The sequence below is a fragment of the Lepidochelys kempii genome, chromosome 11 (genome assembly GCF_965140285.1).
Source record: "Lepidochelys kempii isolate rLepKem1 chromosome 11, rLepKem1.hap1, whole genome shotgun sequence".
Taxonomy (NCBI): Eukaryota; Metazoa; Chordata; order Testudines; family Cheloniidae; genus Lepidochelys; species Lepidochelys kempii.
Window position 1 is genome coordinate 6,550,624 of NC_136390.1, and position 18,236 is coordinate 6,568,859.

General features: G+C 42.0%; 1 protein-coding gene across 6 annotated transcripts in view; it reads right to left on the reverse strand.

The window, feature by feature from the left end:
• Positions 1–18,236, reverse strand: part of CNTNAP5 (contactin associated protein family member 5) — a 419,241-nt gene that overhangs the window by 192,178 nt on the left and 208,827 nt on the right. For 4 of the 6 annotated variants that reach the window (XR_012154186.2, XM_073305027.2, XM_073305031.2 and 1 more), the window contains one exon: positions 9,693–9,836. The exons of the other annotated variants lie outside the window; for them this stretch is intronic. Coding sequence is in view for 3 of the 4 variants with exons in the window: in XM_073305027.2 (XP_073161128.1) it covers positions 9,693–9,836 (144 nt within the window). In the remaining variant the exon portion in view is untranslated. The remainder of the gene's footprint in view (positions 1–9,692; positions 9,837–18,236) is intronic. 6 annotated transcript variants of the gene reach the window in all.

Here is an 18,236-nt window from a genome sequence, read left to right on the forward strand (position 1 = left end):
ATTTCCTCTTCTGGCCTCAGCCAAAACCAAAAGGCACAAAAACATATGAAAATTACATGAACAAATAAGTAAAGCTGATTGGACTGACGCCTAGAAAAACTGTAAAAATTTGCTCAACATTTTCATATTTTTATAGTCAAAATTAAAAATGCAGAAAAAAGTGTCTGAAATTTTTACATTGAAAATATTTCAACTAATTCTACAAAAATGTTAGTTGAACTTTCATGGACCTCAAAAAACATACATAGGCTTCAGCTCAGAGAGAATGTTCACTGCTGTTCATATTTTTTCCTGAGCCTTCACCCCCATCTCTCATTAGAAGAAGCAAGCTATTTGCTTCACGAGCAGCAAGCAGGGTGCTAATCTTTGCATGGCATAGCATGGCTAAATGAAGCTAGAGTTTAGATATGGTTTTGTCTCCAAATTCTTTGCAACTGTTACTAACTGGCTGAAATGCACCCCAGAATAAAGCAAGTGTTTCATAGTGCACAGCAAGATTTCAGAATGGGTCAAATTCACTCCTGGTATAAGCCAGCGCAGCTCCATGGATGTCAATGTAGTTACCTCCACTAATAGATCTGCCGAAATAGATTTAGAAAGTGCAGAATACATCATCTGATTGAATTTATATACAGGATTTTAATTACACAGAATGTAATTTACCTGAGTTTGAATTTGGTCAGGATATTGGAGTAAATGTCCCCATATTTGGAAAATATATCGTGGGATCTTAAGTGCTTCAAGCACACTTTTGTGTCTCATCTGTAAGTCAGCACAACACCTCTTAGCAGCATGCTAAGGTAAGAGTTCAGTATTTACCCAGATGAAAAAGTTACTTACTGAATTACCAGTACCAATTGATTTTGATTGGTCTCCCATCCACATACTAATCTAGACCAAGCCTCCTTAACATCATAGAGTTGACATGAGTCAAACGTTAAAAGGACCTGTCCACAGCTAGCTGCAAAGAATACTACATGAAGTATACTATGTGGAATACTTGATCTACTAAAGTGGGAATGCTTTGCAAAATAAAAGGGGTTAAATTTGCAACACATTATCCACTAAAGTTATTCCACTGGGTCTAGTCACAAGTAAACAATTCCCTATAAACCTAAATTTCATCAGACCCAGTTGGCCGCAGTTTCAAAACTCTCTCGAGTGCATACAAGACTTTCAGCAAACAGTTGATTTTGCAAATTAACCTAGTTTAACTGAAAAGTAAATGTTCATTGGCAGGGAAACAGGATAAGAAGAGTCTAGTCTCTAGAGATAGATCAGTTATGTACAGCTGCTAGAAACGCCAGCTAACTATCATCAGGCATTTGAGAATTCCATTGAATCCGATGTCTCCAAACTGATTAACTGGGCCTTTAATAAGTAATGAAATCTATTCAAAAGGACTCTTACTGCTATTACAAGTGGAACTCTCTAAATCTATAGAATAAAATGGAGATGTTTAAATATTTCCTAGGCAAATGTGGTTCTGACCCTCACCTCTTAGAGCAGTGTTCTATCACTCTCTATATTGTCAGGGGACACATAGCAGGGTGAGTGTGTCCTAACTTGGCAAAGATGTTGACTAAACAGTTGAAATCATAGCAGACAATAGCACATTAGTGTTCAAGGAAGAGACTAAATATTTTTCTGAGACCCAACTTGAGGATACTGTTGCCATATAGTTGATTGAGATACAAATATGATACCACACAGAGGACCAGATGATTCTGAAGGTCATGATCCTAACCCAAAGCCACCTGGCCTCTTTCCAATGACTTCTCAGGGCTCTGGATCAAACCCTAGAAGAACAGATATTAATGGACCATTCAGCTTTTTCTTGGCCTTTTACATAGTCCTAGCTACTTTTGAAGAAACAGGGGAAACTGCCGCAGTCGGAGTAGGATGAGGCAGGTGGCCAGATGAACCAATGCTGACACATCAGAACACTACAGAATAGTCAACTGAACAAGAAGCCTCTATGTTTAGCCTACCACAGAGATGCAGACCAAGCCGACTGCATGAATAGGGAGAGCAAGCGAAGAACATTTCTGAGCTCTCACTGCCCCTGAAGGAACAGGGGATCTTTATTCTGCTCATTAGCCACTTCGGGGAGAGTACCCAAAGCAGCAGAGAGATGTTTTATCTGGGGAGAGTTAAAGGGAGAGGTCAGATGGCTGGTAAGTGGACAGAGCTCAGATTACCCGAGCATAAGAGATGGCCTCATGTGTGTTAATAACAGAGTAGAGGAGGGTCCTGCTGGCTTTATTTATTTATTTATTTAGAGATTGGGTCCCTGCAAGGAAAAGTATCATTTAACCAAAATAAAGCATTCAATAGACTACAGTATTTTCCCTGTGGGACTCCGGGGGATTAGATGCTTGGCTAAACAGCTCTGAGTTTTCTTTATCTCAGCCTCCTGAGCTTTTAGGGCACAGGCCAACATTGTAACAAAAGATTTTACAGCCTTTGCACTTGCAGTAACTGAACATTATTGCTCCATACTATGCGGCCATAGCAGAGACTCAGTTGCAAATGACAGGAGCAGCTATAAAGCTCATTTGAAAAATTATAAATCATTCCTTCTGGGGAGGGAGCCCAAGCAAGGGAGGGAGGCACGGCAAGAAAAAAAATTAAACTAATCTATAGCTCACTCAATAGTCTCTCTCCTTCCTTTGATGAGGGAGAGCAAGACTAAAACCAGTCTTTCAAATTCACCTTACTAAGGAGTGAACATAACGGATGAGTTAGCTGAAATTTGCGAATTATCACAACACTGGCTTGTGCTTTATGCCAATCCAGGGCAAACTTGTCTGTGGTTTATTAGATTTTATTCTCTGGAACAAAACACAATAGCAAGGAGATTTTTTTTTTATTATTAAAACTCAGCAATATCCACTTTAAAATATAAAAGTGCCTGCAAAGCAATTCTGATCAACTTTTTTTTATTAGTTTCTTCACTGAATTTGTTTTCCCCTTTAAACTCTGGGAGTCAAAATATGATAAGGCCAAAGTGGACTGACTAATGGCTTAAACCATGGGAATGAATAGCTCAGATTCCAGCTCCTAACCCTGGCTGAGTAAATTCAATCCTTCCTCCTACACTAGGTATATACTGTACGTAGAATACTATGTAGATTACTAATCACGCATAATTTGGACGAGACTTAAAAACACAAGGTCATTTAATCAGAATGGGGGTTTGCTTTGGCATCCTTAACTGCTTGAATATCATGGTAACAACTAATACACCACTTTCATGGTATGTAGCCATAAAGGGCAGCAGGTGATGTCTCTATTGAAAACTTGTAACTTATTGCTACTCTTAATCATTGTGAGATGTGTATACTGTAATGTTTAAGGAATAATATAACTATAAATTCTTGGAATAAAATTGAGTCACCAGGTAATTATATGTCTCACTGTTGTCACCCCCTCCACCTTGCTAATTATGCAATGCATTGTGCTATTGTCCACTGTTGCAATAACCTTGAAAAGTCAATGGAAAACCATCAAAGATAAACTATAAATACTGAAACCACTTGGAAGTGAAAAGGAATGATATGACAGCAAGAGGATGGTCCTATCTGTAAATAAAGACCCTCCCCCCCGCCCTCCCCCCGAAAAAAGATTCAGTATAGCACAGGGTGGAGAAAGACACTCTACATCCATTCACTGAAGAAGTACCTTGATGAGCAAGGATGCTTTATGACAGACCAGGCCCTAGCTCCCCGGGGCCAGCAAATGCTGCAAAAGACTGAACTTGGGAGTGAGAATCTACTTTATTTGCTCGGAAAAGGTGACTATTAATAAGCGTAGGTCCTTGTGTGCATGTTATGATTTTATTGTGAATGTAACCATTTGTTTCCATCACTCACACAGATTTCTATTTGAATCCCTGCTCTTTTTTAAAATAAATTTATAAAATAAATTTCCTTTTGTTTTACTATAATCGGATTCAAGTTCTGTGTGTCATACAGGAGTGGTGCTCTAAGGTGAAACTGGTAAACTGGGTTTCTCTGTTCCTTTGGGAATGGAGGAGCTGGGATTTCAGAGATCAGGGGCCAGAAACCACAGGGGATTTAATGTGGATCATGTAAAGTAATGCACATTGGAAAAAATAACCCCAACTATACATACAATTTATCAGGAGGGATAGCTCAGTGGTTTGAGCATTGGCCTGCTAAACCCAGGGATGTGAGTTTAATCCTTGCGGGGGCCATTTAGGAATCTGGGGCAAAAATTGGGGATTGGTCCTGCTTTGAGCAGGGGGTTGAACTAGATGACCTCCTGAAGTCCCTTCCAACCCTGATATTCTATGATTCTATGATATGATGGGGGCTAATTTAGCTACAACTAATCAGGAGAAAGATCTTGGAGTCCTCATGGATAGTTCTCTGAAGACGTCCACACAGTGTGCAGCATCAGTCAAAAAAGGAAGCAGGATGTTAGGAATCATTAAAAAAGGGATAGAGAATAAGATGGAGAATATCTTATTGCCCTTATATAAATCCATTGTATGCCCACATCTTAAACACTGCATACAGATGTGATCCCCTCATCTCAAAAAAGACATACTGGCATTAGAAAAGGTTCAGAAAAGGGCAACTAAAATGATTAGGGGGTTGGAACAGGTCCCATATGAGAAGATATTAAAGAGGCTAGGACTTTTCAGCTTGGAAAAAAGGAGACTGAGGGGGGATATAATAGAGGTCTATAGAATCATGAGTGGTGTGGAGAAAGTGAATAAGGAAAAGTTATTTACTTGTTCCCATAATATAAGAACTAGTGGCCACCAAATGAAATTAATGGGTAGCAGGTTTAAAATAAATAAAAGGAAGAAGTTCTTCACTCAGCGCACAGTCAACCTGTGGAACTCCTTGCCTGAGGAGGTTATGAAGGCTAGGACTATAACAGGGTTTAAAAGAGAACTGGATAAATTCATGGAGGTTAAGTCCATCAATGGCTATTAACCAGGATGGGTAAGAAATGGTGTCCCTAGCCTCTGTTTATCAGAGGGCGGAGATGGATGGCAGGAGAGAGATCACTTGATCATTACCTGTTAGGTTGACTCCCTCTGGAGCACCTGGCATTGGCCACTGTCGGTAGACAGGCTACTGGGCTGGACGGACCTTTGGTCTGACCCAGTATGGCCCTTCTTATGTTCTTAATGGACTCATTTAGCCTCATTTTGAACCTGTTTGATTCAGAGATTCAGAGTTTGATTCAGATGTCATTTAAGTCACATTCTGCTTGAAGAGGCTGTGAAAAAAGGGGCAGATGTGATGAAGAAAGAAAAAATTGAAGTGGAAAACCAAAGTGAACTGGACTCGGCCTAACTATCCATCACAGGGGTCTTGTGGTAGGCCAGGATGCAGTTCCAGCATTTCTCCCCCATGGCCCCACCCGTCTCTGCAGAAGTTATGGTGCACTCTGGAAAACTGAGATCTGGGAAAGCATTGGGGTGATCCACGTCTGACTTCCCTCAATGGCTCCAGCACATTTTTCCTCAGCGTACAAGTTAAAAAATGGTTTGTTTTCCAACTCTCTGACCTGTAAGCACTACTTGGGATATTTAGAAATGACTGGCCTGATTTTAAGAGGTAATAATAAACGCTTATTATAGTGATTAGGCAGAAGGAGACCATGAGTATAGACAAGCAGATTCTTCTCAAGATGATAGTGCCTCAGATCAACTTAACAGAATAGCATGTTTGGAGAGGAATGAATTATTAGTTTACATTCTCCTGTCACTAGGCATTTCTCCTCACTCTTTGATGCTGGCAATTGGTTATTTCCCCAGGGAGCACAGTGATGCATTTGTGTGTCACCACATCCCTCATTATGCTGAATTGTCATTCCCAGATTCAGCATGGCAAGCTGACATGGAATTTCAAGCACACGAGGGCTGACTACACCGGTTTACAATAGGAAATGGAAAAGTCTGACACTTTCCTCTTTGATCTCAAATAGGCTGGGGGTTCTCTATGCTATTTAAAAAATACATCAATATATTTATGAACCTGGGGAATGGGAAGGGGAACAGTCCCTATTTTAAGTGAACACGAACAATGGCACAGTGTCAAGAAACTCAAGAAGCGTCTTTTCTGAAATCTTCTTTCCTACTCCCCATCTACTTCCCCTCCATGTTCTACTCGAGGTCTCTTTCACACAGGTCTGAAAGTCTGGGTGATCTCACTAAAGGCTAAAATGTAGGTCAAAAGCCTAAGACTAGGCAGATATGGGGTAGAACCAGGAGGCCAGATGCTCTGTTATGTCCAACTTCTGATGGATGCAGCAGAGATGAGGGATGGTTACAGCTTCCTGACCCACTGCCGGCCCTCTAATCTGTACTAGCTAGATATGGTGCCTCATTGACCATCTACAAGCTCGGGAGTGCCGGAGTGCAACCACCTGTGGAACTCTTTGACAGAGGATGTTGTGAAGGCCAAGATTATAACTGGGTTCAAAAAAGAACTAGATAAGTTTATGGAGGTCAGGTCCAACAATGGCAATTATCCAGGATGGGCAGGGATGGTGTCCCTAGCCTCTGTTTGCCAGAAGCTGGGAATGGGCAACAGGGGATGGCTCAATAGACGATGACTTGTTCTGTTCATTCCCTCTGAAGCACCTGGCATTGGCCACTGTCGGAAGACACAATCTTGGGCTGGATGGACCTTTGGTCTGAACCAGTCTGGCTGTTCTTATGTTCTTATCATCATGTTCTCTCCATACCCGCTCTCCACTAAGTGGGTCAAGAACTGATGGGAGGCTTGCACAGGAGCTAGCTTTACACCAGCTGTAGACTCCCCAGGGCTGGCCAGTCTCTACTGCCTGGGCAACATAAAAGGAGTGGGGCAGAGCAGAAAACCTGCTCCAGCAGCTAAATTAGGCTCTCTAAGAGACTGGGTGATTTTTTAAGTGTTTGTAAAAGCCACCCAGGGACGATTGGTGAACATGAGATTTCATCCCTAAGTGGTGGTGGTGGTGCTGATGGTTATGGAAGTTTGACAACTCTTTCCAACCCAAACCAGTGAACATTTAAGAGATGGAATGCCAAGACTCTATACGACGGTTATCAAGGTCAAGGACTGAAGAGGAAAATCTACCAGCGTGGAAAGAAAAAGCTCCCTGGAGAGAAGGCACTAACATTGCATGGGATGACCAAGCAGAACGGATACAGGTTGAACAAGACAGGCAGGGAAATCCAAAGGCAAATTCCAGTTCAGAAGAGACAGATTGCCTCATTGTCTCCAGGCCTTTCCCGAAGGACATTTATTGCATGTCCAATGACTACAAATGAGTTGCAGAAAAGGACAAGTGCAATGATAATAAAATGCACCATCCAAGCATACTGTCTAAATGGAGGGTTTATATTGTCAGTCTGCGTTTTCTCTCCCTTGCACTGGGTGTAGCCATTTGGGGGGCCATTCCTCTTATCGAGCAGGGTTTTATTTTTTCACCAAGAGGTCTGTGCCTTTGGAGTTGAAGTGTCGTCATTCTTCCCAGCTCAAAAAAGACCCATATTGTGACAAAACCAGAGGCTGATGGATGTACCACTGCTCACAAGACTGGCTCACTTCCTCTGGTTCATATTTACATTTTGCTACTGTATACTAGATGGAAGATGACAAAACAGAGACTTGTCCATTCAAGTCTGCCTCCATTTTGGAGGGAAAAGCCATTTTGGTCAGGAATGATGACTTTTCTAGTTTAATACTTGTGGATCTGGGTTTAGACTGTCAGTTGGGAGACAGTAATTTGTCATTTGCCTCCAGGACTAAACAGAGTCTCTACTGAAAATAGAATAGAAGGGGTCATACTCCCTTGTGCCTTGGAAAAACACTTTGTTAATACAGTTGCTTTGACAGCTTGAATGACAAAGTGGACTGATGGGCAGAAGGTAAGCAAAGGAAAATTTGTGAGCAGAACTTTTTGGACCACGGTACAGAATAGTTTCCACAGGTGTTAAACTTACAGGGACTCAGGTATACAATGGACTGTTTGAAGTGGAGAGCCAAAGTTTGTGCTATACTTCATTGTGTGCCTTTGCCATTCCCCTTCACCATGTTTTCCCATTCAGCGCTACCTCACAAAGCACAGTAACATAAAGCAAAGCCCAAGCACAACTCGGGGAAGTCACAGAAATTTCAGAGTGACTTTCTGACACTCTGGGCATGTGGAATCATCACTTGAAGACCACGATTGAGTTGAAGTACAGGCCTTTTGTCCCACAAGACCTTTGATAAGGCAGAAGCTCTTTTCAGTGTTTCAGAACCAAATCCTCTGAGTCAGTGAAATCCTACGGTGAGGAGAGAATTGTGGAGGTCCTGTAGCGCCTGAGTCATGGAGGAGGTAGGAATTGTGCCTGTGAAAATCAAAATGCCTTGTGGGGATGTGGGGGCTGAAACTGTTGGAAAGAATATGCTTAGCAATGTCAACTTCTACACATGTACAATAGACTTTTACCCAAGACTCCATGTAGTGCAAGTTGGAATGCTGTGAGGGTAGGACCCTGGCCATGTATTCTAGACATGCAATTTAAAGGGGCGTAAAAAGTGTGATTTCCAGATCACTGATCCAACACGTACATAATGCCGGCATAAAATATACTAATGTGTCTCTTTTGATACTTAGGGCTGCATCACTCATAAGTTCATTTAGAAGTCAATGTTTTGCCTCCGTGTTTTGCCTATTTTTAAAAATATATGTGGGAAGTTCTCCAAGGAAATATTATTGTCCAACCTTCCAACACATGCGGCCTGAGTAAATCCCTCAGGATATAAAAACAATCACAATGGTGTTTTTTTAAAAATCCTGAACACTAGAGTAGAGTGGACCATTCTCTTTCCTTATGAAGTTAAGGGTCCCTCAGTTTCTTCCTGGAATGTGCAAATTCATGAGACACTTCCTCAGCAGGTCCAATGTTCCTAATATGTATATTTCTTTTACTGTTCCTTGCCCTTTTGAATAAGATAAATAGAGCTAGTTGAAATGTTTCACATTTTGAAATTTCAGTGAAATTGTGACTTTCAAGATAAAAACAATCAAAAAAATACCCCAGAAAAACATTTTGATGACATTTCCGCCAGTCTCTTTTCCTCATTGCCTCAGCTACAGAATTCCTCAACAATTTCCAAAACTCAACATTTTGGATATATGGGGGTGGTGGGGTACAAGTGAAGCAAATTGAAACATATTTGAAAATAAGTGTGGCAATTTCCCCCCCCCCCCAGCAAGGTAAGCTCAAGCTGTGGGCCAGATTTTGATACCCTCTCACAATGAATAGCAGCGAGACTACTCAGGGAATAAGGTTTTATTCAAAGTCAGTAGGAGAATGAGAATCTGACTACTGCTTTTATTACTTTAGATGGCCTAAGAGAATCTTTTGAGAGACCCAGGGACTTCGATCCAAACTTAATTCACTGGAGGAGGAGTAAAAAGTTTCCTCCAACTCAGCTTCCCCAGATTCAAGTATAGCTGGAAATGAGTAAAGACAGCTAATTTGTGCATGTACCTTTGAACAGCTCTCTTGGTGTTGCAGCAGGCTAGGTGAATATCCTTTTAACTAATTATACACATAAGGGTCTAATCTAAGATGCAATCATTTGGCAGAAGGGACAGCACTTGTCAATAGCTGGGACTGGAAGGAAGTGATGAATCAAAGAAGAAAAACAGACACATCTGATTCTCACCACAGTGTAGATCTGAGGTTTACGCCTTTTTGCCAGGTCAATTATATTGACTCCATTGTAATATAGGTTCTCGATGCATCCAAGGAAATTTTTCTTCAGGAAGGTTCCTGGCTTTCCTGGGACTGGGATCCCCCCGAAACTGAGCTTTGGGAAAGAACAAAGACAACACTCAGTTGCAACTCCAAAATGTAGGGGAAAGGAATAAGTGAAGTGTATCGAGAGAGGCGCTGAAGTTACATACACAGGATCAGGCAAGGAAGGCTAGAGCATGGCTCAGTGGTTAGGGTATGGAAGTGGGACTAAGGTGCCCTGTGTTCTCTTCCTGGATCTGACACTGACCTACAATTTAACCTTGGGCAAGTCATTTCACCTCTCCGTTTCCACTCTCATCCTTTGTCTGCTGTGTACTTGGACTCTAAACTCTCACTATGTGCATATACAGCCCCTAGTACAGTAGGGCTTTGATTTCAGTTGGGACCTCTAATAATCCTCATGGCAATTGGTGGAGATAGCAAATGCAAACAATAAATAAGGGCTAGTGGGGGGCAGGTTTAGGGCACTGTGATTTAGAGAACTCTCCCCTCTGTTCAACGTAGACAATAATACTTTAGGATGTTGTTGTGAAGCTCTGTTCATTAAGGGACTGCTTGTGTTCGACCCCTGGTGAGGTTGCAAGGAACATTCCCCCGTGAAAAGTGCAGACACACCAGCATTCTGCACTGCATGGAGTGCCAGGACAGCTCTTCTGGGAGAAAATGACCCCGTGTTAAATCACATTGCCTTCATATTAAAGTAGAGACACCAGATGATTTCTATTAACAATCAGCACAATTGGTGACTAAACCATTTCAGAATACAGAGGGGGACACTAAACTGCCAGCATTGTGATGCATACAATATCCAGTTCCAATCATTTGATATAATAAAAAACATCAGGATGTCTCTGATGTTACCTGCTGATGGGGGCTAAGCTGCAAAAGGCCTTTTCACTGACAATGGAAGGTAGCCATAGAACACCCTCTGTCAGGCAACACCGAGGGGCCTTCTTAAGTGAAATTTTGATAAGACTGTATCCAAACCGTGGCCACCTGCGACTTCACTGTTATCACCATGCTGCTTGCAAGGGCAGCTTGGAACTTCACAACAGCAGGAGGGATAGAACTCAGATCTTTCTGCTCCAAAACAGCACGGGCCCTGCCACATCAGCTAAAGGAGATTCCCCGTTTCACCTTAGCTATACAGGCTACGTGATATAATTAAGTAGTTCTGATTCCATCCAACAGAGGGCAGCGGCACACCAATACCACCCATCTGTTAGTAAAAACAATGTGTTTATTGTACGTCAACATGACAACTTAGAGTGAAAATTCACTGCACTTGGGTTGAGCAGCATATTTGAGTTGTAAAGTGTTGCAGATTATACATTAAAACAAAACAACAAAAAAGAAAAAGCTCTTTTAGATAAAATACCCCCCTATGTTGCTTTAGAGATACCTGAGTAGAGGAGATAATTAATAGAGTAGAGGAGTATTAGCATTAGGTTGCTGAGGGTTACATTAGGCAAAAAACTCAGACCGAGAGCGCTGCAGTGCCTGAGTATCTAGGAGCAGTTACCAAAAGCCATGGATTGATTTATAACTTATCTAAGGCTATATCTATACTACAGGGATGTGACAGGGTGGGTCGTTCCTGTGCTTAAAGTAGGTCCAGCTCCCCTGTCCTCGAGCGGGTCCTCCTAGTTGAGCCAATGAAGGAGGCAGGGCTGCTCCTGGGCTATAAAGGGTCAGAGGGAGTTTCAGTGAGGGCAGCCCTAGGAAGGGACGCTACAGAGTGAAGCTGCCAGGAGAGAGGGTCTCCTGCAGTGGTCTCTGAGGAAGGGAGTGGGGGCTGGGTTAGAAGGCCTGGAGGAACATCTTGTTTTTTCTTGAGGAGAAGACATGGAAGGTAGGCCAAGCGTTGCATCTTCTCCAATTGTGCAGCAGGCAGCAGACCCTGTTCCAGAGGATTCAGCAGCACAACGATGGCACTTTTGCTGTGTTGGCAGAACTCCACGGCGTAGACGCAGACTTCGGAATGGGTTTTTCATCACTGGAGAAACATCACTTCACCAAGCGATGGGAGCTAGGTTGACGGAAGCAGTGTTCTGTCGACCTAGCTGCATCTAAACCGGGGGATTAGGTGGGCATAGCTCCAGTGCACAGTGGTGTCGATTTTTGACATCCCTGACTGCCATAGCTACGTTGACCTAACTTTTAAGTGTAAACTAGGCCTAAGTTTGAAAGGAAATGCTGTTCTCAAGGGAGCAATACATGTAATTGACATGTTAGCAGGGATCTGTCATCTGTTAATGGTGGACACACACACTTGAATGTAGGGTGGAATGTTTTAAGGCCTGGTCTATACTTACAGGTTAGGCGGACGTATCTACAGCACTCAGCATCATAGCTAAAACCGATCTAGCCACTGGTGAAGACCTGGCTAGTCGATGGGAGAATTTTTCTGTTGACCTACCTACCGCCACTCAGGGATGTGAATTAACTACACTGATGCGGTAGTTAGCATCTAAGCTATGGTGCTACAGAAGCCGAGCTACAGCACTGCGGCTGTGCCTCTTGGCACACGTAGTACGGATATGGTCTTCGTTTGAGATTTTCAAAGGAGTCTAGGGGAATAAGGTGCCCAGAATCCTTGGATACATAACTCCCTTTGGCTCTTAGGAAAATCCCAACCCAAACCTCTGGCTAATTTTCAAAGCCTTGTGGCTAATTTTTAAGTGGGGACACCCCTTAAGGCTTTGTCTACTCTGTGCTGACCCATTTTCAGTGAAATTCCCACTGCTACTACCAGCGCCAGCAGCAATGGAAATACGATAGCGTAGATAAGGCTTCTGCAGCCACAAGCGTTTATACGTCTGTGTCTTGTATACCCATAGCACCGCACTGGCTGGAGCGAGAGCTTGGTCATTGTGCCACGTCTACATTCAACCTCCACAGGCATATCTACAGCATGTGGAGATGTAGCCGAGCTACCTCTGACCTAGCTAGCATTGAACAACAGTAGCGAAGCCACTCAAGTAGCTGCAACCTCTGCTGCCATGGCTTCACTAGGTCAAAATTAGTTCAGATACACAGGCTGCGGTCTAATTGCTGTACACACGTAGCCTACATGACAGTGGTACGAATTTCAGTGGCCACTGGAGCCGTGTCTATACTAGTGAGTTCAGCAGTGCTCCCAAGGCTGGGGTGTACCAGTCGTTGCAACTGTGGGATTTTCGGGGGGAGTGGTATTAAAAAAAAAAAAGCCAGGTTAGACTAGGCATAAAAGTAAATGGAAGATGGATAAAACCTTGAGCACTGCTTTGTAAATCATAGAATATCAGGGTTGGAAGGGACCTCAGGAGGTCATCTTGTCCAACCCCCTGCTCAAAGCAGGACCAATTCCCAACTAAATCATCCCAGCCAGGGCTTTGTCAAGCCTGACCTTAAAAATGAGGGTGATTTCATCATCAAGAAAAATGATTCTCAGCTACAAAAAGCATTGCTGTTGCATAACCCTCCACGCCAATAACAAACTTGCAAGTGATGCAGAGTTGAAAACTATTTCACTTTTTATTTTATTCATCAACTTGAGCCTTGGTTGTATTGATTGATAATTACACCAGGCAATAAAAAGTGAAATAGTTTTCAACTCTGCATCACTTGCAAGTTTGTCATTGGCGTGAAGGGTTATGCAACAGCAATGCTTTTTGTCGCTGAGAATCATTTTTCTTGATGAAATCACTTGAAATCACCCTCATTTTTCTTTCATTTTCTGTTCTTTTAAGTCTCCTGCTTAAGAATTTTCTACAAAAAGCAGAAATCAATATCAATTACAGTGCTGAATTATTAAGACAACATATCTCCTTAGTGATCAGTAATAATTTTAATTACCAAACTCATGGTTGTATTACATTTAGCGAGGCCTTTAATCCCCTAAATTTGCTGAAAAAAACCTTCCATTAGATTGCATTGTCTTCAGCTTCACAATCCAGCCTACATTTTCCTTTTCTTAAAGTGCATTTCTTAACTCCAAGTTATAACCACTTACCATACCTGTTTTCATCTCCTAGTATGGAGGGTCCTACATGGTTCAAATGCTTTCAGAAATTAATCTTGTTCCTACCACCCCTAGTAGTGGTTTATCCAAACAATGTTTTGTTCTTTTAGTCTTTCCTCATAAGTCATTCCCACACACTCTGCTACTCATTTTTGCTGGTTTTCTCTAAATCCCCTCTCCGTCACACACACATTTCAAAGAATGATAATTACTTACACTTAGTCTACAAGGATCTGAAAGCACCTTGCAAAGACAATTAGACTTTTACATTGTTTAAATTAAATTGTTTAAAGAAATTTTTAAAAAAAAACATTGTGTATGGTGTTTTTCATCAATTCTGAAAAAAATATCTGGAAAATTTCAGAAAATAAAATGTTCACAAAGTTTTTCACAAAAATAATAATTATTTCTTTTTAAAAAGGGCCATTTTACACTTAAAAAAACTTTTGTTCAAAAATTGTCACCCAATTCTAGCCATGATTCTCTGCTTCAAGCACCTCCTCAGTCCCACTGTTGTAAAGCATATAAGAAATCAACAAATTGATGAAAGCTTGAGGAGCAGGATGGTGAAGACTCATAGCTAGATCTCCAGAAGTTCGGAGGACATACAAATTCCTCGCTCTGAAATTCGACAGGGCCACGTGCAATGCTCAAGGTGCTAAAGGAGCACTCAAGGAAGACTAACATTTGCGGAGAAGCTAAATGAATTCTGTGCATCATCTTTAAGGCGGAGGATGCCAGGGGGATTCCCACACCTGAGCCATTCTTTTAGGTGACAAATCTGAGAAACTGTCCCAGATTGAGGCATCAATAGAGAAAGTTTTGGAAGAAACTGATAAATTAAAAATTGGTAAGTCACCAGGACCAGATGGCATTAATTCAAGAGTTCTGAAGGAACTCAAATGTGAAATTACAGAACTACTAACTGAGGTATGTAACCTATTGCTTAAATCAGCCTCTGTACCAAATGACTGAAGGATAGCTAATGTAATGCCAATTTTTAAAAAAAGATTCCAGAGGCAATCCTAGAAAGTACAGGCCAGTAAACCTAACTTCAGTACCAGGCAAAATGGTTGAAACTATAGTAAAGACCAGAATTATCAGAAACAAAGATGAACATGGTATATTGGGGAACAGTCAATACAGCTTTTGTAAAGGGAAATCATGCCTCAGCAATCTATTAGAATTATTTGAGGGAGTCAGCAAGCATGTGAACAAAGGTGATCCAGTTGATAAAGTGCATCTTGACTTTCAGAAAGCCTTTGACAAGGTCCCCCACCAAAGGCTCTTAAGTGAAGTAAGTAGGCATGAGATAAGTGGGAAGGTTCTCACATGGATCAGTAACTGGTTAAAAGACAGGAAACAAAGGGTAGGAATAAATGGTCAGTTTTCAGATTAGAGAGAGGAAAATGGTGGGGTCCCCAAGGATCCGTACTGGGACCTGTGCTGCTTAACATATTCATAAATGAAGTGGAAAAGGCAGTGAACAGTGAGGTGGAAAAATTGCAGATGAAAAAAAATTACTCAAGATAGCTAAGTGCAAAGCTGCCTGCAAAAAGTTATAAAGGGATCTCACAAAACTGGGTGCTAGGGAAACAAAATGGCAGATGAAATGCCAATGTGAATAAGTGCAAAGTAATGCATATTGAAAAACATAATCCCGTCTATGCATACAAAATGATGGGGTCTAAATTAGCTGTTACACTCAAGAAAGATCTAGCCGATATTGTAGATAATTCTCTGAAAACATCCACTTAATGAGTTAGGAACCATTAGGAAAGGGGTAGACAATAAGACAGAAAATATCATAATGTCACTATATAATCCATGGTACATCCACACCTTCAACAGTGCCTGCAGTTCCGGTCACCTCATTTTAAAAAAGGTATATTAGAATTGGAAAAGGTGCAGAGAAGGACAAGAAAAATTATCAGGGGTATGAGACACCTTCCATATGAGGAGAGATTAAAAAGACTGGGACTGTTCACCTTAGAAAAGAGATTACTAAAGAAGGATATGATAAAAGTCTATAAAACCATGAGTTATGTGGAGAAAGTGAATAGGGAAGCATCATTCACTCTTTCACATAACACAAGAAGCAGGGGGCACACGATGAAATTAATAGGCATCAGGTTTAAAACAAAAAAAAGGAAGTACTTGTTCACAAAATGCACAGTCAGTGTGGGAATCTCATTGCCAAGGGATGATGTGAAGGCCAAAAGTATAACTGGGTTCCAAAAAAAATTAGATAAATTCATGGAGGATAGGTCCATCAACGGCTATTAGCCAGGATAGTCAAAGACGTAACTCCATGCTCCGGATGTCCCTAAATATCTGCATAGATGTTGGGACTGGACAATAGGTGATGGATCATTTAATAATGGCCTTGTTTTCTTGATTCTCTCTGAAGCATCTGGCACTTGCCACTGTCAGAAAACAGAATACCGGGCAAGATGGACCATTGGTTTGCCCCAGTATGGCCATTCTTATGAACCACCAGTTTCTGCAGGAGTCTCTTGACACTATCGCAATATAAATCTCAACAAAGTCAATGAAAGCTGTAGGATCTTAACAGTTTTAAGAATCAGACCAATATTTTATCTATTTATAACTTTTTTTTAAAGTGTATTGTGTATCTAAAACTTTGTATTCATTTGACTGGGTCCCTCTTCCCACTAGCTGTCATATGTCACTTGTCTTCTTAGATCTTAAGCTCTTTGAAGCACAGAACTTGTATTTGTATATGTTTGTACCACACATAACAAAACGAGACCCTGCTCCTGACTGGGGTCTCTGAGTGTGACTGGAATATTAAATATTAATATATAATAATGCAACATCATTTACAAAGAAGCATGGATTTGATTAGGATCTGTTGCTAAATGAATCTACTTGTGAGTTTCCCAAAAGTAGATCGTGTCCCATCTTTCACAGAGTAGAAGAATCCAAATCTTTTTGTAATCTCTTAGAACACGTACAATGCTGTTCTGAGGTTCTAAACAGAAATGCAGGCCTTGCTGTTATTGCCATGGCTTAAATCACTACAGCAGAATACCAGAACATTTATTTTTATTAGGAATAAGCCAGAAAGCTGCAATGACACCAAAGTACATCTCAAGAGCTGGCCCATCCATACTTGAGAGCTACCTGCAATCTAAGCAACCATGGCAATATGTTGCTGGTTCACCAGTTTGCTAGTAATGAGACCATCAGAATTAACCTGAAAGTCTCCTTTTCCTGAACAAAATCCCAAGGCATATCCTAATGGGAATGAAAGAACACACCGCCATCTATGCTGTTCTTATGTCAACTTCCCAAACAGCTACATCACCACCAAAGATAAGGGCATGAGACCAGTGGACGAAATCCTGGCCCCACTGAAGTCAACGGCAAAACTACCGTCAACGCTAAAGGAGTCAGGATTTTACCTGGTAAAATATGAACTTTGAGACAGGATTTAATGAAAGCAGTGACACTGGCATCTGGCTGGGTGCAGGAGAATTATTAATTAGTGCCAGTGAGCACAAATGTCTCTCTTCCTCTCTGCACCAGGCAATGACAGAAAGGGAAGGAGCATCTAACAATTTGGCTAGAACATTGGGGTAACTGACAAATGGAAACCCTGAGGCGCTAGGCACCTGCATGTGCATAAGTGCTGCTGTTAAGCCATCTGGTTTCTGCACTCAGGACACGCTGGGAGTGGATCCTTTAAAGAGAAAAGAATCCGAAGTGCAGACAAGAAGACTTTGATTGCACAACAGTGAGCGATGCCAGCGTAGTACATTCAAATAAGGATGACGGCTCTGGCTGTGCAAACACAACACCATGCTCTGCACAGTCCTGGAACTTGCTCATCAGGAACAGCATGATGAAAAGGAACACAGGAAACACTCAAGTGGGGGTGGGAAATGGGAGCATTGTGGTTATAATCAGGAAATAGCTAAACATACACTTGATGAGACAACAGTTCTAAAAGGCTTTGCATGCACTTTTCAGAGAGTACAGGGCTGACCCGAGGAGCGGGGAGGGTGAAATACACCTCCCCTTGCCGGCCTGGCCTCTGAACCAGGTTTCCTGCTGGGGAGGATTTTTCTCCCTCGTTCAGCTCAAGGAAGCACTGGTGAAGTAGGGATCACCTATACCACTCCTCCCTAGAGGGAAGAGGCTTTCTAGTCACCTTTCATCTCTGTGCTGGAGGCAGCTGCATTCTGGCTGGGCTATGTAGGGATGAGTTAAGGACAGGACCATGTTCTCTCTACCGTGGCCACCAGAGCTACTCATGTGCATGGCGAGTGTGTGACACAACCATTAAAACAGTTGTAGAGTTGCCATTGCAGCACACACTCCCTCTGAATCCGCGGGAATTCCTCCTCAGGATTCTGCCGCAGCACGACCTTTCCAGCGTGGAAGGCTGTGCCTTCTGAGTCCCAAACGAGCACGTGGGCTGAC